Source organism: Pan troglodytes, chromosome 11 (genome assembly GCF_028858775.2).
Source record: "Pan troglodytes isolate AG18354 chromosome 11, NHGRI_mPanTro3-v2.0_pri, whole genome shotgun sequence".
Lineage (NCBI taxonomy): Eukaryota > Metazoa > Chordata > Mammalia > Primates > Hominidae > Pan > Pan troglodytes.
The window spans coordinates 78,450,159-78,474,460 of NC_072409.2; the positions used below are offsets into that span (position 1 = coordinate 78,450,159).

Below are 24,302 nucleotides of genomic sequence, written 5' to 3' on the forward strand. Positions count from 1 at the left end.
TTTGAGACGGTGTCTCACTCTTTCACCCAGGCCGGACTGCAGTGGCACGATCTGGGCTCACTGCAAGCTCTGAAAGGCACCTGTCTTTTTGTAGCATTCAGGCTAGCCGGTTGTCCAGCAGCCTCAGCTCTGATGGGTTCCAGAAAGTCCATGTTTGTGTATATTCTTTCTACTTTCTCCATCCTAAGCAGAAGCTGAAACCTTACAATTTATACTCTTGTTCTACTTTAGTCTTCACAGAATTTTGTCCTAATGCAATATATTATTAGTAGTACACAATTTATAATAATATATTTTATTATTAATCTATAATTGTTTAAGACAGCATAAATAAACGTATTCCAGATTTTTTATATATTATCATGCTTTGGTATCCGTGGGGGCTTGGTTCCAGGATACTAAAATCCACAGATGCTCAAATCCCTTATATAAAATGGTATAGTATTTGCACCTAACCTGCACACATCCTCCCACACTTCAGTCATCTCTAGATTACTTATAATACCCAATACGATGCAAATGCTATGTAAATAGCTCTTCTACTGGGTTTTTTTGTTGGTTGTGTTTTTTTTTTTTTTTTTTTTTTGAGACGGAGTCTCCACTGTTTAGCCCAGGCTGGAGTGCAAAGGTGTGATCTCAGCTCACTGCAACCTCTGCCTCCTGGGTTCAAGCGATTCTCCTGCCCCAGCCTCCCAAGTAGCTGAAACTACAGGCATGAGCCACCACGCCCAGCTAATTTGTTGTATTTTTAGTAGAGATGGGGTTTCACCATGTTGGCCAGGCTGGTCTCAAACTCCTGACCTCAGATTATCCGCCTGCCTCAGCCTCCCAAAGTGCTGGGATTACAGGCATGAGCCAACACGTCCAGCCTATACTGTTGTTGTTTTTTTAAATTCAATTTTATTTTATTTTTGAGATAAGGTCTCACTCTGTCGCCCAGGCTGGAATACAGTGGCACAATCTCGGCTCACTGCAACCTCTGCCTCCCTGATTCAAGAAATTCTTCTGCCTTAGCCTCCTGAGTAGCTGGGACTACAGGCATCTGCCACCATGCCTGGCTAATTTTTGTATTTTTAGTAGAAACGAGGTTTCACCATGTTGGCCAGGCTGGTCTCAAACTCCTGACCTCAAGTGATCCGCCCACCTCGGCCTCCCAAAGTGCTGAGATTACAGACGTGAACCACCACACCTGGCCTGTTTTTCAATTTTATTATTTATTATTTTTAATAATGTATGTTCAATCCACAGTTGGTTGAATCCATGGATGCGGAACCCACAGACATGGGGAGACAACTGTACTTATTAAATATAAAAAGAAAATGTAATTGGAAATATATCCCTTTATTAGCAGGTTGCTGGTTATGGTACCTTGTTTGAAGGAGGCTTTGTTATACCAATATTTCTAATCATCCCTTCATTTGGAGTCTCAGTAGTTTTCCACCCCAGGGTGATACACCATGAAAGATTTAGGATGTGCAAGAACAGGCCTTTGTTTTATAAAGAGGAAGGGAAGGTGGGAGAGGAGAACCTGTGTGGTACCTTACTGTCCGTGCCGTCTCAGACAGGTGGATTTTAGTGAAGGTGCATTGGAAGTGGTGGACCTGGAACTTTATTTCATTAAAAGTAGCTGCACCCTCGACCCCTGGGGAAATCTTCATGCAAACTTAGTGCATGTAAAGTTTGAAGACCACTCAGTCCCATCTTCCCCTAAGCGTCCTTTCTATCCCATCATCCAGCTATGCTGCTTGCAGGTTCTGAATATAGAGCACAGGGCCAAGCTTTGGTCCAGGTTTTAGTTAAAGGACCAGTGTGGGCCAGGTGTAGTGGTTCATGCCTGTAATGCCAGCAGTTTGGGAGGCCAAGGTGGGAGGATTGCTTGAGCCCAAGAGTTCCAGACCAGCCTGGGCAACATAGTGAGATTCCATCTCTACAAAAAATAGAAAAATTAACAACAAAATTACTCCAGCCCACATCCATAGTAAAAATAAAAATAAACAAAAGTTCAAAAATTAGCCTGTAGCCCCAGCTATTTGGGAGGCTGAGGTGGGAGGATCACTTGAGCCTGGGAGGCGGAGCTTGCAGTAAGCTGAGATCATGCCACTGCACTCCAGCCTGGGCAACAGAGCAAGACCCTGTCTCAAAAAAAAAGAACCAATGTGAGACTGCTAAGGAGCCTGCAGGGCAAAGCCAGGTAGGGCCTGGAGATGGCTGTGTCCTGGGAGCACACAGTGGGAGCGTGGCTGTGCCAGCATTGAGGCGTTTCTCTCGCCTACGGGGTAAACTGCATGGATCAGGTGGTGAGGAAAAGACTCAGGTGTTCCTCCAGTGGTTTCTAAAAAAATATTTGTAACAGGAAAATAAATGGCTTTCTCTTTTCTGCTTAGATCATCATGCTCAGAAACGACATTTACCGCTGCCGAGCGTCAGGCATCTTTCTTCGCTTGGAGGGCGGTGGCTTGATTGCCGGCAACAACATTTACCACAATGCAGAGGCTGGTGTAGACATCCGGAAAAAGTCCAACCCACTCATACTGGTACTTTGTGTTCGTTGCCTATTCAGGGTGACTCTTGGTTTTCAGAAACCATTTGTGAGGATATTTAAATACACGTTGCCCTCTTGTATTTACGTGCTTCCTGTTTGCAGGTGGCTCCTGCTCTGTCCTCTGCGTGTCCTTGTGACTCTGTGTCTCTGTCTGTGTATTAGCAGTGACTTTGGACAAGTCATTTTCTGGTCATCTCCCCGTTAATAAGGAGGAGGACCAGAAAGACAGGGAAACCTCACAGGGCCCTCAGCCCTCATATGCTGTGGTTGGCTTTGAGTTTGATAAGGTTAAAGAGAGTGATGTCTGCCCTAAAGACACTTGGATCCAACAACAAACAAAAACAACAGCAGCGAACCCACCAAGTTAGTTTATTCACTTGTGTAAGAGGACATTTCGGGTATTTAGTTCTGAAGATTGTTTCGTGGTTATTGTGAGGGCATATTGAGTTTGATTTTCTACCCGTGTGAAAACCACTTAAAATCCTAGACTGTGTGGCCAGTGGCACGAGAGACCAGCTCCTTTTCTGCTCTGGCTCTTCCTGAGAAGCAGGTTTGGGGTTTGGGGGTTTTTTGTTTTGTTTTTACACAGATTTATGGGGTATGGGAGGAATTTTGTTACATGTATACTGAGAGACAGATTTCCCAGGAGTTGGGAAATGTAACAGACTTTTTATGGGCTTGAAAAAATAATAGCCACCATTAATGCATAATGCTTATTATATGCCAGATACTTTTTTAAGCACTTCATAGATATTTACTTGTCATTTAATGCTTACAGAACCCTGTGAAGAATTATTATTATCCCTATTTTATAGTAAAGATATAGAGCCTAAAGAGGCAGAGGATCCTGCCCAAAGTCCTACACCTAGTGACAGAGCTGGGATTTGAATCCAGGCAGTCTGACTCACGGGTAATGCTGAGCCCATCATATCTTAACTGCCCATAAAGATACAGAGAGAAGGCTGGGCACAGTGGCTTATGCCTGTAATCTCAGCACTTTGGGAGGCCAAGGCAGGAAGATCACTTGAGTCCAGGAGTTTGAGACCAGCCTGGGCAACATGGCAAGACCCTGTCTCTACAAAAAATTGTAAAAATTAGCTGGGCATGGTAGCTCACACCTATCATCCCAGATACTTGGGAGGCGGAGGTGGGAGGTGGGAGGATCACTTGAGTCTGGGAGGTCATGGCTGCCATAACTATGGCATGGTCGTGAGCCATGATTGTGCCACTGCACTCCAGCCTGGGCAACAGAACGAGACCCTGTCTCAAGAAAAGAAAAAGAAAATACACACAGCTAGCCAGTGTCTCCTGCCAACCCCTTCCCCTCACTGTGTTTCTACCATGCAGCTGGTGGTTGATGCATGGCCTTGGCTTAGGAAATTATTGCCCCTCTGGCTAGAGAGATGAGGGGTTTGCCCTTCTGAGGACAGAGGGATAGCAGGTGGAGGGGGAAGGGAGTGGTATATTTTAGTCCTGGCGTTGTGAAAGGGTGTAGGGATGGAAACGCCGCTGCATACTCCTTTTGGAGCTCTTCAGCCCTGTGCGAGACTTCTCTTAGGCAGTGGTTGCTCTGATGAGCCTGCCAAATCCTTCAGGAAAAATCTGGAAAGAGTAAAAATAAGGAGAGTTTGCACACGAAACACTTTAAAGCCAACTAGAACTTTATGTCTGCGAAATCATTTTGGAAGAGATACAGCTAACTTCCCAATTTACAAAGTATAGAATTGGACTTCAGCTATAAATTAACATAGAGTGAGATAATTTTATTATTATTCTAATCTAAAAATATTAAGTCATTGTGCAAAAGCAACTAACTGGAATGGGAAAGAGAAAAACTAGATTTCAGATCTGGCTCTTCCACAAATGTACTATATAATCCTGGGCCTGTTTTCCCATTCACACAAAGAGATATTAGAAATGAATATCTTGCCGGGTGTGGTGGCTCACACTTGTAATCCCAGCACTTTGGGAGGCCAAGATGGGAGGGTCACTGGAGGCCAGGAGTTCAAGACCAGCCTGGGCAACGAAGCAAAACCCTGTCTCTACCAAAAAAAAAAAAAAGATATCTCTTGGCATCCTGTAGCTCATACACCTTCTAAGAACTTATGCCCCATGGGACAGCTTGGCCCCCCAGTGTCTGCATCTTCCGCTGGCCCTCCCTAAATGAGAAAGGACTAGAAGTCAAACAACTCTGACCTCTTTCTGGATGTGGCCCCTTTAGGACTGCAGTTGGCCAACATTTGGTTGCACTAGGGTGCTGCCTTTCCCCAAGAGATGGCCTCCCTGGACCCTAGAAGTTATGGCCTGGCCAAATGATTATGTGTTTAGGGGACTCATTAGAGGCTCTGAAACTTTCAGTAGCCTGCCTTGCAGGTGAAGACCAAGAGCCCTCCTAAGAGGCTGGGCAGCGAAGACTCCAGTCTTCATAGTCTCCCTTACAGGTTTTCATGTGTGTACTGGTACAGGAAGGGCAGGGCGGCAGCATGACCCATTCCCTTTGTCACGGGCTAGGGCTCTTACAGTGACGTCATTTTCTCCACTGTGTTCATCCCGCCGCGGAGGTGTGGGCAGCTGGGCACTCTGCTTCGCTGACGTGTCTGATCTGGCTTCCGTGGTGTCTCATTTTCACTTGCAGTGTAACCAGATCCACCATGGCCTTCGCTCTGGCATTGTCGTCCTTGGCAATGGGAAAGGCATCATCCGGAACAATCAAATCTTTTCCAATAAGGAGGCTGGCATTTACATCCTGTACCACGGAAACCCCGTTGTGAGGTGTGTGCTGCTGTTTCCCTCCTTCATCTTTGTTAACCTCCTCCCTGTCTCTCCTCCATTTGAAAACACTCTTTACGGAAACAACTGTACAGATGCAAGCAGAGAAGAGACTTCACTCATCATCCCACCCCAGTAACACAGCGGCTTATGTGTTTATGTGCCCTTCCAGTGAACTCCGTGTAGGTGTTCTATTCAGCAGTCACTACTGAGCACTTCCAACATGGGCAGGCTCTGCTCCCTGGGAGCTTACTCTAGCCTGGAGAAATGGGCACAGAAGTACCCCCAGGCAGGGATGGAGCAGAGATTTCAGCTCACCTAACAGTTTCAGTTACTTGCTAGTGGTGCCTGGGGGTGCTGTGTCAACATCCTGGTGCTGCACCTGGTCTCAGCACGAAAGCATGCTGTGGTCAGGGACTGATATAAGTGATAGGTGGGAGGCAGCAGTGGCAGTCCTGGGACCCTGTCTGCCATCCCAGCTCTAGTATGGGGCAGACTGTGATAAATGCTGTCAGAGTGGTACCAGAAGGAGAGACTCATTCTGACTAGGAGGATGTGGGAAGGCCTCATTTAGGAGGTAGCATCAGAGTCAGACTTTGGAATATGGGTAAGACTTGGACTCATGGAGATAGGGGTAGGGAGGGGTCGGTGGATGTTCCTAGTAATGGAACAGCATGAGCAAAGGCAGCAGGGCACAGCAGATTCAGGGGTTAGCAAACCGTTGACGGTGGCTTGAGAAAAAATCTGACATGGTGTGACAGTGCTATAGAATATTTTAAATTGGGATGGTCCCAGAATATCTTGGGCCCTGTGGTCACTGCAGTGTGACCCTTGACATCCTTGTGGCAGACCATCTGTGCCACACAGCAGAGTGGACAGGAATGATGGAAAGAAAGGCTTGGGCCAGATGAGGAAGGCCTTACGTAGACCAAGCTGAGGCGGGGGAGCCTATTCTGTCTACACAGCGGGGACTCATTAAAGGCTCTGAGCAGAAGACTCACACAGTTATGTCTGTGCTTTAGGAGAATAGCTGGCATTAATGGGCAGCAAGTATATTCAGAGCGCTTTCCCCCAGCATTATTCCATAGGTACTTTGTCTCCATGTTGTTGCATGCATGGCCTTTACATTCATCACTTTGGAAAGTTTCACCATATTCCAGTATTTCGATATGCCATAATTTTTGAACCAGACCTAATTGCTGGTTCAAAAATTACGGAATATAATCCTATTTTTCACTGTTACAGACAGCTTACTAAAAACAATTAGTGGTCATAGAGCTCTTTCCCTTCTTCTGCATTATTGCCTGAACAGAAGAGTGTGTATTTGTATGTGTGTGTGCTGTTCATTGAACACACATTCCAGCCACTCTATATAAGGGGGCAGTGATATACAACATGTACAAAACAGTCCCTGCCTGCCCCATGGAGTTGACAGTCTTATGCTGGAGATGGACACACACTCACACAGCCATGATGGAAGACTCACCAAAATGAGCACTTTACTAGGCATTCATGCAGACTGACCAAGGAACTCAGCCGTGATCTCAGCTGAGCATGTCAGGGAGCTGACATTTGAGTTGTGCTTGAAAGATAAATAGGATTTTATGGCCAGGGAAAAGGCATTCTGGGCCAGAGGCAGTGAAATTCAGGGTATGTCTGAGAAAATGGTGAGAAATGTGGTGTGTTCGGACACGAGATACCAGAGGGATAGTGCAAAGGCAGGTTGTTGCTGGACGGCAGAGGACCTTGAATGCCAAGCATGATAGGCAGAATAATGGCCCCAAGGATGTCCATGTCTTAGTCCCTGAACCCTGTGCATATGTTGCCTTACAAGGCAAGAGGAACTTTGCAGATTTGATTGAGTGAAGGACTTTGGAGAAAGATGAAGGGAGGTTATTTTGGATGATACAGGTGGGCCCAGTGTAACCACAGGCCCTTATGAGAAGGAAGCAGGGGAATTAGATTAAGAGAGCAGGGGCCGGGGCGGTGGCTCATGCCTGTAATCCCAACACTTTGGGAGGCCGAGGCGGGCAGATCACTTGAGGTCAGGAGTTCGAGATCAGCCTGGCCAACACGGTGAAACCCTATCTTTACTAAAAATATAAAAAATAGCCAGGTATGGTGGCAGGTGCCTGTAATCCCAGCTACTTGGGAGGCTGAGGCAGGAGAATCGCTTGAACCCAGGAGGCGAAGGTTGCAGTGAGCTGAGATCGTGCCACTGCACTCCAGCCTGGGTGACAAGAGCGAGACTCCATTTCAAAAAATAAATAAATAAATAAAATATTTTTAAAAATAAATAAATAAGAGAGCGGGAGATGTGAGGACAGAAGCAGGAGTCAGAGTGATGAGGCCACAGCCCAAGAAGTGCAGGCGGCCTCTAGGAGCTGGAAAGGATGAGGAGTGGATTCTGCCCGGAGCCTCCAGATAGAACACAGGTCTGCTGACACTTTGATTTTAGCCCTGTGAAACCCATTTTGAACTCCTGGCCTCCTGAACTGAAAGATAGAAATTTGTATTGTTTTAAGCCACCAAGTTTGTGGTAATTTGTTATAGTAACAATAGGAAACTAATACACCAAGCTGAAAAGTCTGGGCTTTACCTTGGGGATGCTGGGGAACCATGGAAGAGTTTTGGGTGAGGAATATCATAATTAGATCAGTGTTGGGTTTTTAAAACATAGTCATCTTGAGAGAATAGGTTGTGCTTTTTTCCTTTGTTTCTTTGCAATGAGAGATAAGAGTCTGGAGCAGGATACGGAATGAAGTTTAAGATCCCTGTAATGGCCTGGATGAGACAAACCATAGGATCTATTTTTGCCACAGAAAGTTATATTTTTTGTCTTTTTATATGTTATATATGTTTCTCTTTTTTCCTTGGATGCAGAGAAGCACAGGACTCAAATTGTGCCCATCTGCAGTTAATATCCCATCCTGGGCTCTTGGTACACTGATCTGTCCCCTTCTTCTAAGTGTTTTCTCATCCCTCCTGTATCTTTATTCTGCTTGCCCCATGTACACACATACACACACTTCTCCAGGTGGCCACGGATCCTTTCTGGAGGTGAGATTTGTAGTAAAAATATGCCAGGGCTCAGTTACTCACGCTGGTAGTCCCAGCTACTTGGGAGGCTGAGGTGGGAGGATCACTTGAGTGCAAGAGGTTGAGGCTAGCCTGAGCAACATAGCGAGAACCCATGTCTTAAACAAAAAAATTGTAAACATTTTCTGGTTCAAACATTTGAGGGTTGGATAAAATACATATAAGGCCAGGCGCGGTGGCTCATGCCTGTAATCCCAGCACTTTAGGAGGCTGAGGCGGACGGGTCACTTGAGGCCAGGAGTTCGAGACCAGCCTGGGCAACGTAGCAAAACCCCATCTCTACAAAAAATACAAAAAATTAGCTGGATGTGGTGGCGCACACGTGTAATCCAGGCTGAGGCACGAACATCGCTTGAACCCAGGAGGTGGAGGTTGCAGTGAGCTGAGATTGTGCCACTGCACTCCAGCATGGGCAACAGAGCAAGACCTCAAAAAAAAAAATGTATATATATATGCATGGGTATATATGTAGATGACAGTCAAGTGAGGCTACAGTGAACTGGATATCATTGTGCGTGTATAGCATAGTTGGGGGTTTAGTTTTTGGTCAAGCTGTCCCAGTGACAACTAAACATTTTTATATGCCTGGCTTATAAAGGGACTTTAGGAAATGCTTTTATGCCCCTGTGGACTTGAGCCATAGGGAGGCTCAAGTGATCCTCCACCCCAGCCTCCCAAGAAGCTGGGACTACAGGTGCACACCATCACACCCGGCTAATTTTTTTGTATTTTTTGTAGAGACAGGGTTTCCATGAAAGAAGGCAGTCTCCTGGAAGCATGACATTGATGCCCTGGGCTCACCTCTTTGTTTTGTTTTCCTTCCACTTTAGCGGGAACCACATCTTCAAGGGCCGTGCTGCCGGCATAGCAGTGAATGAGAACGGCAAAGGCCTCATCACAGGTACAGATGGGAACTGCCTGGCACCTGGCAGCCAGGCCAAGGTCCCCTGGCGTCACCCCCCAGCTTCAGGACCTCACACTGCTCCTTTACCCCCACAGACTATGGCCTCTTTCTCTGACTGATGGGCTGGAGCTCAGGGACACCAGCTGCATGGTGGCTGTGCTTCTTACAGGAGGGCCTAACACAGAGTGGGTGTCTGCTCCTTCCAGGCCCAGAGCCGACAGGCCCTCACAAGGTGGCTCACAGAACAGTTTCAGAAGCACTGATGCCCAACCACCTGTCCAAATCCCTCCTCTTGGTCTTTGTGCGGACCTCTGCCTGCTCTGGAAACCTCCGCCCGGCTAACCCCTGCTGATCCTTTGGGTCTTAGCTTAACTGTCACTTCCTCAGGGAAGCCTTCCCTGACTTCCCCATTGTACACAGATACACTCACTATACCCAGGATGCCTCCTCTCTAGGGCCTTTGACTTAATTTCTTAGTGGTTTGTGGTGTCCGTCTCCTCTGTTATAAAGTGGTAAATTCCACAAGGTGAGGGTCAAGTCCATCTGGTACATCAGTGTAGCCTCAGCACAGAGCAGAGCCAGGCCTGGGATATGAAAGGGATTCCGCAAATACTGGTCCAGGGAATCCCCCTGACTGAACTTATCAGACATGGATTGAGCACGTGTGGTATACAGGCCGTGTTCCAGGAGCTACAAGTGCAGCAGTGAACGAGGCTGTCAGCCACTGACATTTTAGGAGAGGAAGCGAATAAATAAATAAAAGCCTACGTATATGAGCAAAAAACATCCCATCTGAGGGTGACAAGTGCTCTATGGATAATTAAGGCAAAAGAGGGACTGGGTAGGCATTTGGGATTGTGTGGTCAGGGCAGCCCTCTGAGAAGGTGACAAGGAAACCAGACCCTGAGTGTGAGTGGCTGGAGGAGCTGGGAAAGAACCTTCCGTGTAGGGCCGCCTGTGAGAACAGACTTGGCATGGCCGAGTGGACATCACTTGTGGGACTGGAGTGTGGTGCACAAGGGGCCTGCAGTGGGGACATGGAGACAGGAAGAGGCCAGTCACACAGAGACTCCTGAGCCATTGCAGGCGAGGCTAGCGCCTTCTCACAGGCTTGTGGGTAAATGGCCACATTCTGCCTCTGAGGACTCTAAAGCCAGTTTATTTATTTATTTATTTATTTTAGACGGAATTTCATTCACTCTTGTTGCCCAGGCTGGAGTGCAATGGCGCGATCTCGGCTCACTGCAACCTCCGCCTCCCAGGTTCAAGTGATTCTTCTGCCTCAGCCTCCCGAGTAGCTGGGATTACAGGCATGTGCCACCACGCCCAATTTTGTATTTTTAGTAGAGACGGGGTTTCTCCATGTTGGTCAGGCTGGTCTCGAACTCCCGACCTCAGGTGATCCGCCCGTCTCAGCCTCCCAAAGTGCTGGGGTTACAGGCGTGAGCCACCGCACCCGGCCTATTCTTTGTTTTGTTTCCTTTTTGTTTGGTTGGTTGGTTTTTTGGACACCAGTGTCACTCACCAAAGCTAGTTTATTCTTTTTTTTGAGGCAGGGTCTCAGTCTGTCATCCAGGCCAGAGTGCAGTGGCTCAATTATAGCCCACTGCAGCTCTGACCTCCAGGGTTCAAGTGATCCTCCCACCCAGCCTCCCAAGAAGCTGGGACTACAGGCACGCACCACCACACCTGGCTAATTTTTTTTGTATTTTTTTGTAGAGACAGGATTTCCCCATTTTGCCCAGGATGGTCTGGAACTCCTGGGCTCAAGTGATCTACCCACCTTGGCCTCCCAAAGTACTGGGATTACAGGCATGAGCCACCATGCCTGGCCAAAACTAGTTCATTTTTAATCATCGGTCCTCAAGGCCATTGGGTATAGTAGGTGCCGGGGAGACAGGAGTGCACAAGATAGACACAAGCCTTGCCCTTGGGGAAAGGAGTCAGCAGATAAGTCCCTGAAACATCAGACAGCAGACAAGATTTATAGTGCTAATTGCTGGCAGGGTAAGGCCAGGGCCTTCTGGTCTGGAGTAGCCTTGATCAAAACTGTCCAAGTCCTATTTGCCAGCACTGGAGCTGGCCCTTGGGTACTGACCTTCTTTTCTGCTTCTCTCCATAGAAAATGTCATCCGTGAGAATCAGTGGGGAGGTGTGGACATCCGCCGTGGAGGGATCCCCGTTCTCAGGAGTAACCTCATCTGCTTTGGCTATTCAGATGGTGTGGTTGTGGGAGATGAAGGCAAAGGCCTCATAGAAGGAAATACCATCTACGGTGAGGAGCTTGTTCCCAACCCAGCCGGGGAGGCAGGAAGCCCAGGTTCCATCTCCAGCTTGTGGGTCCTGAGAAGGTCACTGCCTTTCCCTGTGCCTCAAAGACCTCATCTGAACAGGCACTCTCAGGCCACAGTCACCCAGGCCCTCTCAGAACAAAGAGCCTCTTACAAATCACATTGTAGTCCAGATTGACCCCGTGGGGTTAGCAAAGCAGAAGGCTTTATCCCCTTTTAAAATAGCAAAAGACAGGAGTTGTGTCATGTCTTAAGGACAGGACCATTTCAGCCCTGGCTCATGTGCATCTAACTCCTCTTATCCTTTCTTTTGATCCCAGAGAACGGAAAATATAATGGGAAAACAAGATAATCACAGGAAGAAAACTCTTCTCACTCACGCAGTGACTTTGGGCAGAGCCTTCATCTGTCTGGACTCTATCTCTAATAATACAGTGATAATAATAAAGATGACTCAGGCCCACCTCTCTACTCGGCCCTTTCTATGCATGATCACATTTAATCCTCATGACTGCCTTCTGAAGGAGGCACAGTTATTAACCCCATTTAAAAGATGAGAAAACTGAGGGACAGAGAGAGGTCTGGTAACCTGCTCAGGGTCTCACAGCTGGGAAGTGGTAGGGCTGGGATTCCAACTGAGGCTGCCTCCTATGCAGGGAGGGATTGGTGCCCCCTTGGCACTGTCACTGTGGGCTCATGTGCTTCTGATGTGGACATGTGGCCTGACAGTCCTCAGAGCACTTTCACACTGTGTGGAACGAGCCGAGCTTGTGAGGTTCACCTGATCCTGATGACCTCTCATGTGTGAAGGTGAAGTCTGCAGCTAGAGCCATCAGGTGGCTTGTCCGAGGTCATTAGCAAGGCAGGGACTCTCTCCCAGGCCAGTGGCTTTTGTTTCCCCTCTCAGGGAGACTCAGGTGCTGCTTCACCTGAGTTCAGTGTCGGTGACCAGCTCCTCTCACTGTCCCAGCTAACAAGGGCTGTGGTGTGTGGATGATGTCGTCCAGCCTCCCCCATGTCACCAGCAACCACGTCAGCTACAATGGCCTGTATGGAGTGGCAGTATTTAGCCAGAAGGATGGCTCCAGCGAGTTACCTCGAGGCCACAGGGCTCAAGAGAACTTCAGCGAGGATGGGGACGCCATCCTCTGGGAGACAGAGCTGGAGAAGGAGGACGACCCACTGCGCCGGCCCATCACCATAGCTCTTGTTGAGTCTAACAGTATTAATCACAATGGAGGTGAGTATACCCCCTCAGCCCCTGCTCAAGAACCTTCCATGGCTCCCCACTGTCTTTTTTTTTCTCCAATTTAAAACTTTTAATTTAATTTAAATTTAAAAGTAAACTTTAATGTCAAAGATGCAAACCTGGGTAGGGCAGAAAAATCACACACAAGGTTGCCACTTCACACTTGGAGGGTTGCACAGCGGCCAGGCAGAGGCGCTCCTCACTTCCCAGACAGCGTGGGGGCCAGGGAGAGGCGCTCCTCACTTCCCAGACAGCGTGGGGGCCAGGGAGAGGCGCTCCTCACTTCCGAGACGGTGGGGCGGCCGAGCAGAGGTGCTTCTTATTTTTGAGACGGTGCGGCCGCCAGGCAGGGCCTTCTGCAGACTGATCCCAACTTGCCCTCAGGCCTCATCAGCCACTTCTTCCAGCCTGATCCCCAATCCTCCTGTATTTATTCATTAAACTTGAATCCATTCTTTCCTGCCTCCTAACCTGCTGACCTCACTCATGCCTTTCTCCCATCCACACGTCCCAAACTAACTTGAACTTCAAAACCTGTTGTGAATATCCCCCTTCATTCCTTCCTCCTTTGAACTGGGCCCTCCCCATCCCAACTGGCACTTGTTATGAGGCCTCGCGACTGTATTTATTTCTGTGGCTGTTTCATCAACACTGATAGGCCATGAACTTGAGACAAAGAACTGAAGCCCACCCAGCTCAGTGCCCCTGTCCCTGCAGTACCAAATCCCACCTCTGGCACACACGCTTTTAATCAACTCTAGGATACATTTCTCAAAATTCAACATCTCCCATGAGATGCATATCATGGTTTAATTGGCAGTGAGTTTTCCTTCTTAGAGAGGCAGAAAATAAAAGTGTTTTAAATCCATGTTATCCTAAACCTGATGAAAAATGGAGGCCAGGTGCCAGGGATCAAGCCTGTAATCCCAGGACTTTGGGAGGCCAAGACTGGGGGATTGCTTGAGGCCAGGTGTTCAAAACCCGCCTGGGCAACATAACAAGACTTGGTTTCTACAAAAAAAAAAAAAAGAAGAAGAAGAAGAAGGAGAAGAAAAAGAAAAATTAGCTGGATCTGGTGGCATGTGCCTGTGGTCCCAGCTACTCAGGAGGCGGGAGGATCGCTTGAGCCCAGGAGTTCAAGGCTGCAGTGAGGTGTGATTGCACCACTGTATTCTAGGTGCTCAGAGCTCAGGAGTGACAGGAGCAAGACCCTGTCTTAAAAGAAAAAAAAAATGGTAGAAGATGTTTGATATTTCTTGAATTAAAAAAAAATAATTACTGTGTAGTTCACCTAACTCCAGGGCTCCCAAAGCCTCCTGATTATCAAAATCACTGTGGGGTGGGGGTGGGAGGGTAGGATGGATGGGTGGGTCGGGAAATGGAGGAAGGCTTATTCAGAACAGATTCCTGGGCCAGGCGCAGTGGCTCACACCTGTAACCCTAACACTTTGAGAGGCCAAGGCAGGAGGATCACTTGAGTTTAGGAGTTCAAGACCAGACTAGGCAACATAGAGAGACCTCAATCTCTACTGAGAAAAAAAAATTTTTTTTCAGATTAGCTTGGCATGGTGGTACATGCCTGTAGTTCCAACTGCTAGGGAGGCTGAAGTAGGAGGATGCTTGAGCTCAGGACTCAGAGTTCGAGGTTGCAGTGAGCTATGATGGTGCCACTGCACTACTGCCTGGGCAATAGAGCAAGACCCTGTCTCTAAAACAAAATAAAATTAAAAGAGATTCCTGGGCCTGGTAAGCACTTGCTTCTGGTGGTGGTAGAGGACAGGGAGATGGATAACCAGCAGCCCCAACCCACTTATTCAGAAAATGAGTTCTGTCCCCTCCCAGGTCAGAGGTTCCTCCATGTGGCCATGCTGTCTGTCCGGTACGACAGGCAAAACCACCTACGTCCACAAATACTTATTTTTGTTGTTCTCAACCAAGCCAGGAGAAGCAACAGGCTGGTGCCACCAAGAGATTTGAGCTTGCAGGCTCATGGCTCCAGACACTGCTGCAGGGCCCCAGTCATCGTCCTGCACACAACCTCCCCCAGCACTGCCCCAACCCTTGTTGCTGTTGTGGGCAGAGGGACCTACCGCAGAGCCCTCCTCTCCTCGCCCCCGGGTCTGGCTGCCCTGCTTTCTTTTCCTGACAAGCCATGGAGCTCTAATCCTGCTGACTTGGGGTTTTTCTCCTCATGTACCTAGTGTCTCTAAGTACACACAACCGCAGGCGTCAGTTTTCCTTTCCCAAATTTCAAACACATTTTTGACACATATTACTCGCTTAGTAAGTTTTTGTACTCCAAAATTACAGAACTTACATTAAGAAGAAAATTTCCGGCCAGGCATGGTGGCTCACGCCCGTAATCCCAGCACTTTGGGAGGCCGAGGCGGGTGGATCACGAGGTCAGGAGATCGAGACCATCCTGGCTAACATGGTGAAACCCCGTCTCTACTAAAAATACAAAAAATTAGCCGGGCGTGGTGGCGGGTGCCTGTAGTCCCAGCTACTCAGGAGGCTGAGGCAGAAGAATGGCGTGAACCCGGGAGGCGGAGCTTGCAGTGAGCCGAGATGGCGCCACCGCACTCCAACCTGGGTGGCAGAGCGAGATTCCGTCTCAAAAAAAAAAAAAGAAAATTTCCCCAAACAGTAGGGAGGCAGATTCCAGGTTAGTGTAGGAAGGAGAGCAAAGCAAAACCCTCTAATGAGTAGATCTGCCTGTCCAGAGGGGGAGTGAGCAGCCTTGAGGCGGCAGTGAGCACCCCGTTAGGGAGGTGTAAGTGGCAGTAGGATGGCGGTGGTGCAGGAGGCATTCAAGCACACGGTGGGAGCTCAGGCCAGAGGAGCCTTCTCACATGGTGTTTCCCTGGCTACACTGAATAAGGACTTCATGCAGAAGAACCAGAGTTTTGTTGACGCACCTGGATTTCCTCCTGCTGTTTCATCAGCTTGGAAGACGCAAACTCAAGGGTTGTTTCTGAGTGTTGGTACCTCTTCTTCTCCACTCCGTTCTCCCGGAGTGCACAATTCAGGGAAGGCTTTTCCTGACTGGTGGTGTCAGGGCTGACCCTGGGACCCCCTGTGCTTTCCAACCCTTCCACCCATAGCGTCAGGACTCTATGTCCAGAGCAGCGAGGCACTGCATGTCATCACCAATGTGATCCACGCGAATGGGGACAGAGGCATTACTGTGGCCCAGAGCAGCCAACCCACCCGAGTGGCCAACAACAGCATCTCCTGCAACCGGCAAAGTGGGGTCAAGGTTGAGGCCCAGTGCAAAGTGGAGCTCCGGGGCAATGGTATCTATGACAACAGAGGCCACGGCATTATCACCAAGGGCGACAGCACCATCGTCATTGAAAACGATATCATTGGCAACCGGGGCAGCGGGCTGCAGCTGCTGCCCAGGTCCGACACTAAAGTGAGTATGTCTGCATGTGTGTGACGTGTGGTGCCCACACAGGGCACAACCCTGGGATAGTCCTCGTGGCCTCTGCTGAGAACAGAACCGTAATCACTCAGCACTACAAGGGACAGTATCCCTCCTGCCAGGACTCAGCCTGGGAAATGTGGGTGGGACTTCCCACAGGAGGGGACGGAGAAACTGAGTCCTGAAGGATGAACAAGGGCTCACCAGCAGGAAGCCAGGGATGGGGTGTCCCCTCCTTGTCATGGTGTTGGGAGCCTCCCGAGTTATCTTCATGGTCTCCGGGTCAAGGTCAGGACTATTTCAGCTCTCTTTCCTTAACAGAATAATCATGCACAGTGCCTGCTGTACAGTAGATGCTTCATGAAGAGAGAGATCCTGCCTTGGGGCCTTTGCATACACTCTTCCCTATATACCCTGCATACCTCCTGCCCCCCTTGCACTGCAGTCCTGCAGCTTAGCTGTATCTTTGTTCAGGAAGAGTCCCTGAGCTCCCACCTCCCACCCCAGGCTGTTTGAGGTATCTCTTGTCTAGTGCTTTTGCCCACACATACCTCACAGAGCACTCCCCACAGGGCTTGGTATCTCTTCCTTTACCTATTTGTCTCCCCACCGGACTGAGCTCTGAGCACCTTTCTATGCAGAGCTCTGTTTCACTGTGGAGCCAAACAGATCTTGTTCCTGCCCTTATGGAATTACGATCCCAAGGGCTCTATTTTTATTTTTAGTTCAACAGTTTTTGGGGTACAGGTGGTTTTGGGTTATATGGATAAGTTCTTTAGTGGTGAATTCTGAGATTTTGGTGCCCCTGTCACTCAAGCAGTGTACACTGTACCCAATATATAGTCTTTTATCCCTCACCCTGCTCCCACCCTTCCCCCCGAGTCACCAAAGTCCATTATATCATTCTTATGCCTTTTCTTCGTCATTAGCGTAGCTCCCACTTATAAGTAGTGAGCAAGTAAGGACATAGGATATTTGGTTTTCCATTCCTGAGTTACTTCTCTTAGAATAATGGCCTCCAAGTCCATCCAAATTGCTGCAAAGGCCGTTATTTCATTCTGTTTTATGGCTGAGTAGTATTCTGTGGTATATATATACCACCTTTTTTTTTTTTTTTTTTTGAGATGGAGTTTCACTCTTTTGCCCAGGCTGGAGTGCAATGACATGATCTCAGCTCACTGCAACCTCCGCCTCCCAGATTCAAGCCATTCTCCTGCCTCAGCCTCCCAAGTAGCTGGGATTACAGGCATGTGCCACCATGCCCAGCTAATTTTGTATTTTTAGTAGAGATACCATGTTGGTCAGGCTGGTCTCAAACTCCTGACCTCAGGTGATCGATCCACCTGCCTCAGCCTCCCAAAGTGCTGGGATTACAGGTGTGAGCCAGTGCACCCAGCCTATACCACATTTCTTTATCCACTCTTTGGCTGATGGGCAGTTAGGTTGGTTGCATATTTTTGCAATTGTAAATTGTCCTGCTATCAATATGCGTGTGCACATGACTTTTTTTCCTTTAGGTAGACATCCAGTAGTGGGATTGCTGGGTCGCCTAAAGCCTCTTTACAGTTCTGCAGCTTCATGGGTTAGTGACTTTAGGCAAAGAGTAAAAATGCTGGGGCTTTGCCTCTGAGCCCTGCAGGAGCAGAGGAAGGGAGAGAGGGACACACTTTCGTCTCAGTTGGGTTGCCAGTGGCCCTGACTTCTGACACTGCCTCCCGTCTCTGCCAGGCCTTTGCATATTGTTTCTCCTTCCTGCAACAGCTCTCCCTGTTGTGCATCTGATAAATGCCTACAACTCACCTATCACCTCTTCCAGGAAGCCTTCCCTGGCTCCCCCAGGCTGTTCTTGGTGCCCTTCTTTGAGCTCATAGGCTCTTCACTGACCTGCCTGGCATGTTCCTGCCTCTTGGTTTTAGAACTGATAATTCACTTGCCCAGCTCTCCCACTCAGTCTGTGAATCCCTGAGGTGTGACAATCTCTGGCTGCCTCTCCCAGGTAATAAAGAACCGGATCCACTCGTTCCGGGCCTACGGCATCGCCGTGCGGGGCCGTGCCAAGGCCCTGGTGCAGGAAAACATCATCTTCCAGGGCAAAACCAGTAAGACCATCTTTCAGCAGATCTCAAACAACCGAGAATGCATCATGCAAAACAACAAGTTCCTGGTCTTCAAGAAAAAGTGAGTGCTTGGGGTTGCCTGAACGAGTCCTCTAGAGCCACAGTAAGCTCCCTGAAGAAGCCAGGCCCACACCCAGGGATTGTGGCTGCCCGGGCTCCCTGCAACCCTGCCAGCTGTCGACTCCAGTCAGAAAAAGGCCTGTGCCTGGCTCTATGTCAGGCCCGGGCTGAGGACTCCCCGGGAGGGAACAAGCTTTTTAAGAGTCAGGGGTATGTGGTTTCAGATCTCAGCTCTGCAGGTTACTGGCTGTGTGACCTTGGGCAACTTACTTCACATCTTCGAGCCTTAGTAAAATCCATTTAATAAGATCACACTATCTGGCTGAATCTCTGAGGGGCTGTAAAAATGTTAGTTGATGCTGCTGCTGTCCTTTAGTCACTCTGCCTCAATGTATCACAATTGCCGCCACCCATCTTCCTCAAACCTCTCTGTCCTTTCACGTTCCCCATTTCAGCGACATCACCATCCACTCAGTGTTCTGACAACAAAACTTCTGCTGCCTTTTTCTCCCTAATCCGAAGATGTCCAGTCAGTCACCAGGTCTTGTTGATTCTGCTTCTAAAATGTTCCTTTTTCCAGCACCTCCTCTTCCCCAACTGCCCCCATCCTAATTCAGGTCTCAGCACCGCTCACCCTAACCTGTACCGCCTGTGTTACTGCAATGCACAGCTGTTCCAGTTGCTTCTGCTTGGGCTGTGTTCTGATTGGTCCGTGCTTTCGCTTTCACATTCTGGTTGTAAAATCATACTGATATTTGCTGTAGTTGGTATCACTCCTGCACCGCCAATGTCACCTGTCCCCCTGCAGCAGCCTCCTGCCAGTCTCCCTGCCCGTGGCCACCCCCTGCTCCACTCTGGAGGTTGTCCCATGTATCCTGCCAGGTTAATCTTTCTAAGTGAGAGCTCTGGTCAGTCACATCACATCCATGGTTAAAAACCTCTCATGGATCTTCATGTTCTGTTGTAATGATCTCCATACTTTTTGTATTACACACACTCTCGGGAAAAAATATTCTTTGAAGAAACCCCCCGATGTAGGTATACCTAATTATTTATTTATTTATTTAGAGACCAAGTCTCACTGTGTTGCCCGGGCTGCAGTGCAGTGGTGCGATCTTGGCTCACTGCAACCTCTTCCTCCCAGATTCAAGCGATCCTCCTGCCTCAGCCTCCTGAGCAGCTGGGATTACAGGCGCCCACCACCACTCCCGGCTGATTTTTGTGTTTTTAGTAGAGACAGTTTCGCCATGTTGACCAGGCTGGTCTCGAACTCCTGACCTCAGGTGATCCACCCGCCTTGGCCTCCCAAAGTATTGAGATTACAGGTGTGAGCCACCGCGCCTCACCGGTATACCTATTTATAACTTATATATATGTATTCTAGCAGTATATTATTTACATTATAAACTATCCCCAAAATAGAAAATTTTAAAGTATACAGTTAAAAAAAACCAAAATTCTAGTATTTTCTTCCAATATCCCAGCAGATTATATTGTGGACTCCCTGGGATCCACCTCCTCCTTCCCTTTGGAGACCCCAGGGTACAGGATACAGCCCGGACTTTGCCAATGCCAGCTCTGGTATTGTCCGCTGTGTACCCTGAGGTCCTAATTGTCTTTTCCAGCCTCTCATTTCATCACTCCTTTTCAGTAGTGCTCCCCTGCTGCCAAACTCAAATACATACTAGTCCTCCCAACATAGCTTAGGCCTTTTTATTCACATGCTAGTAGCCAACCTCTGATTCCGTCCACACCTTTCCAGTCCTTTCATTGTAACATCATTATCATAAAAATACATATAAGACAATGTGTTGCCTTAAGCAAATGGAGACTTAGTGTGTAAAGTTGGTTCCTTGTAACTCAAGCATCAGAAAACTCTGACCACAGCTTCACTATCATTTTATTTTCCCTGGCCCTCCATGCTCTCTACAAGAGTTTGGGTGACTGGAAACCCACCAACTTCTATCCCCCATAGATTTGCATTTTCCCAAATGTCATATAAAAGAAATCGTGGCCGGGTGCGGTGGCTCACGCCTGTAATCCCAGCACTTTGGGAGGCCGAGGTGGGTGGATCACCTGAGGTCGGGATTTCGAGACCAGCCTGGCCAACATGGTGAAACCCCATCTCTACTAAAAATACAAAAATTAGCTGGGCGTCATGGCACACAACTGTAGTCCCAGCTACTCGGGAGGCTGAGCCAGGAGGATCACTTGAACCTGGGAGGAAGAGGTTGCAGTGAACCCAGATCACACTACTGCACTCCAGCCTGGGTGACAGAGCAAGACTCCGTCTCGGAAAAAAAATATATATATATATTAAAAAATAAAAGCAAAAACAAAAAACCCCAGAAATCCTGCAGTATGTAGTCTTTTGAGTCTGGCTTCTTTCACTTAGCCTAACATGCTGCAGATTAATTCATGGTGTTGCATGTAAGGCGTTCATTCCTTTCGATTGCTGAGTAGTCTTCCCCTGTATGGGTGTACTGCACAGTTTATTCACTCATCAGCTGAAGCGTATTTAGGTAGTTTCTAGTTTTTGGTGATTATGAATAAAGCTTCTATAAACATTTGTGGTCATAGAGCTGAAAAGAAATGAAAGAGGAAAAGCTGGCACCGTGGCACACACCTATAATCCCAGCTACTTGGGAAGCTGAGGCAGGAGGATGACTTGAGCCCAGGAGTTTAAGACCGGCTTGGGCAACATAATGAGACCCTGTCTCACAACCACCACCCTATGATCTTATCCAGATCCTTATTTAAAGTGGAGAAGTCGGCTGGATGCAGTGGCTCAAGCCTATAATCCCAGCACTTTCGGAGGCTGAGGTGGGAGGATCACTTGAGCCCAGGAGGTTGAGGCTGCAGTGAGCCATGATCGTGCCACTGCACCCCAGCCTGGGCAACAGAGTGTCTCAAAGTGGGAAAATTGAGGCCTACAGAGGGACCTTGTCCAAGGCTACATGCAGAGTTGAAGGCAGAGCTGGACGTGGAATGCAGGGCTTTTGCTCCTTAGTTTCTCAACAGCCCACCTCTTTGGACTAACACTAAACTGGAAGATAAAACCTACATCCAGATTTAAACACCTGGATCCACCGATCTGGAACCCAAGTTAAGACTGTGCAGGGCATTCAGCCAGCACTGCACACCCCTCAGAAGTTCACTGACTTTCGTTTTGCACCTCCAGGTCTGATACGTGGCGCCTGGTGAACCCACCAGCACGGCCCCACCTTGAAAATTCTCTCAGACGTCCCTCGGCAGCCCACAATGGGCAGAAGGTGACAGCCATGGCAACGAGGATCACAGCCCGGGTGGAAGGTGGTTACCACAGCAACCGCAGTGTCTTCTGCACCATCCTGTGAGGACACAGACCTGCTTCAGGGCCAAGCCTGGATGGGTGCTCAGAGGAGCTAAGGTGGAAATAGTGCCTGAGAAGACTCCGCCCCTCCCCCTCCCCCTCGAACAAATGGGTCCCGGGCCTCCAAAACACGGTACCTCCAGAACACTTCAGCTCCACAGCCCATAGCAAGAAGAAAGTGGGCAATGTTTTTCAGGGAGAAGGGATAGAAGCTGGTGGGTTTCCAGTCACTCGAAGTCTATAAAGATTGTGAAGAGCGGGGGAAGCTCAAATGCTGAAGCTTTTGGTCAGGATTTTCTCTGAGTTCTAAGGAACTGTGTTTTACACACACCAAACCCAGACTCTTCTCAGGAAAGAGCAGATTTACTTCTGATGGCGGGAAGTGATTCTAGTGAGGTAGAGAGAGACAACTGCTCCAGAATTTTCCCCTTTGCTAGACCTGTCTCCCTCTCAATCCCTCCAGGGACCCCACCACACCCTCCCAGCTGTCTCTGGAGGCTGGAGGAGTTGAGTTTGGTTGACTTGAGGACTTGGACATGGACCTGGGAGGAAGGAAGGACCTGGGAGCAACAGGAGACCCCATGGAAAGGCTGCCCCAGGGATGACAAGAGGGACATGCTGAAACAGGTGGGGCTGCAGCGTGCAGGTAGATGCTAGGCTGGGTGGGCAGGGATGCACAAGGCTCTACTCCATCCCCAGAGAGCTCCCAAATGCAGAAGGATTCAAACCCCATGTGAGCATGCCCACACCAGCCACCCCTCCTGAGCATCAGCCTGTTCAGATGAGGGTACCTGGGCCTCTCGTTCGCATCTGTGTTCTCATGGATGAGCGCTGGTCTTTACTGACCCTCCCAAGCCTCCCCACTCTGTGCCTTGGCTCATGCTCTTTCCTCCTCCCGGCATGCCCTTCTCCCCCATCTCCGTGTCCTCGTTCCTCAAGGTTTAGCCGAGACACTGCCACCTCCACATATCTCTCCCTGCCGTCTTTCCCCCTCTGGGCCTCAGTGGCCTTTCTCTGCTCCCTCTCAGGGTACTGAGCACTTTCTGCCTTGTCCTGGAGCTATCTGGGTCCATTGCCTGACCCCCCACTCACCTGTGTGCTCCCCGTAGGTAGGGCCACTTCTGACTGTGTGTCCCCAGATCCAGCCTGGGGTTGGGGTAGGATTAGTGGCCTGAGTGAGGAGAGGAAGGCCAGCTCCCAGAGGACTTTACTGAACCGTACTGTGAATATGTCCAAGTCCCAAAGCCAGGTGAGGTCAGACCCCACTGCTTGAGGAAGAGGGCTGGATGCAGGGCCAGCTCAGCCTGAACAATCCCCTCCCACTCGGCCTTTCCTGTGGGGCCTTCACCAGCCTGCTGGGGTCACTGTCGTGCACTTGGCTGCGTGGCTGGTTCTACTGGTCCTAGGTGCTGCTCTGTTGGGTGGGATGGGAGGGGGTAGAGGGAGCCAGGAGCACTGGGTTCTCCCTGAGAACATTGGGCACAAGAGTACTGGCCTCTTCTATCCCTGGCACTGTCCTTTGCACTTGTTTGGTGGCCCCAATGTGAGTCGCTGTACAAAATGCTGCCGTTACTATTTTCTAAGAAATGACTTTTCTGTGAACCAACAGTAACAAAAACCTCAGTAACCAAAATAAAGTTCTATATTTTAAAAAAGGCACTTTTGGAAGCCTTTCCTTAGTCTGGGCATATACTGGGGCTCCCAGCTGGCCAGGCCCAGCACTGTTTCCTCTGAAGGAGACAGGAGAATCCTGGGGCCATCTTGTTGGGTCAGCTTGTTCCTGTGACAGTTCCAGATATAGGGCTGAAGGGCTCAATCGGGCTATAATTCCACTCCTGCCTGCTCTGTGAAGACAACAGAAACAGGCCGTCCCCATGGATCACTGGACTGTCAGCTTAGGGACCTCAGACCCCGGAGCACACTTCCCCAACTTCACTTACTCAGCATCTTAGAATTTTTGCTATATCCATATGTCACCTGAGAAGTTAGTTAGTACTTTTTTCTTTAAATCTACTTAATTTTTAGAAGTTTTAAATATGCAGAAAAATTGAGCAGACAGATGATTACTAGAGTTCCCATATCACCCTTGCCACCCCCGAGTTTCTGTGTTATTAACATCTTATGCTATCAGTGTACATTTGTAAAAATTCATAAACTAGTACTGGCACATTATTAACTAAAGTCCATAGTTTATTCAGATTTTTTTCTTTTTGAAACGGGATCTCACTCTGTTGCCCAGGCTAGAGTGCAGTGGTGTGATCATGGTTCACCGCAGCCTTGACCTCCCCAGGCTCACTCAGGTGATCCTCCCACCTCAGCCTCCTGAGCAGCTGGGACTACAGGCATGCACCACCACGCCTGGCTAATTTATGTATTTTTTTGTAGAGGCGGGGTTTTGCCATGTTGCCTAGCCTGGTCTCAAACTCCTGGGCTCAAGTGATCCGCCTGCTTCAACCCCCCCAAAGTGCTGGGATTACAAACATGAGCCACTG

The 24,302-nt window shown here is 48.8% G+C and overlaps 1 protein-coding gene across 4 annotated transcripts in view; it reads left to right on the plus strand.

The window, feature by feature from the left end:
• Positions 1 to 23,469, plus strand: part of FBXO10 (F-box protein 10) — a 66,697-nt gene extending 43,228 nt beyond the window's left edge. For 3 of the 4 annotated variants that reach the window (XM_009456634.5, XM_063788555.1, XM_063788556.1), the window contains 8 exons: positions 2,385 to 2,534; positions 5,178 to 5,314; positions 9,241 to 9,311; positions 11,437 to 11,589; positions 12,576 to 12,845; positions 15,959 to 16,272; positions 18,278 to 18,459; positions 21,640 to 23,469. In XM_009456634.5, the coding sequence (XP_009454909.3) occupies positions 2,385 to 2,534; positions 5,178 to 5,314; positions 9,241 to 9,311; positions 11,437 to 11,589; positions 12,576 to 12,845; positions 15,959 to 16,272; positions 18,278 to 18,459; positions 21,640 to 21,814 (1,452 nt within the window). In that variant the 3' untranslated portion in view covers positions 21,815 to 23,469. The remainder of the gene's footprint in view (positions 1 to 2,384; positions 2,535 to 5,177; positions 5,315 to 9,240; positions 9,312 to 11,436; positions 11,590 to 12,575; positions 12,846 to 15,958; positions 16,273 to 18,277; positions 18,460 to 21,639) is intronic. The other variant, XM_016960890.4, reaches the window with a different exon arrangement.
• Positions 23,470 to 24,302: the final 833 nt, after the last annotated feature.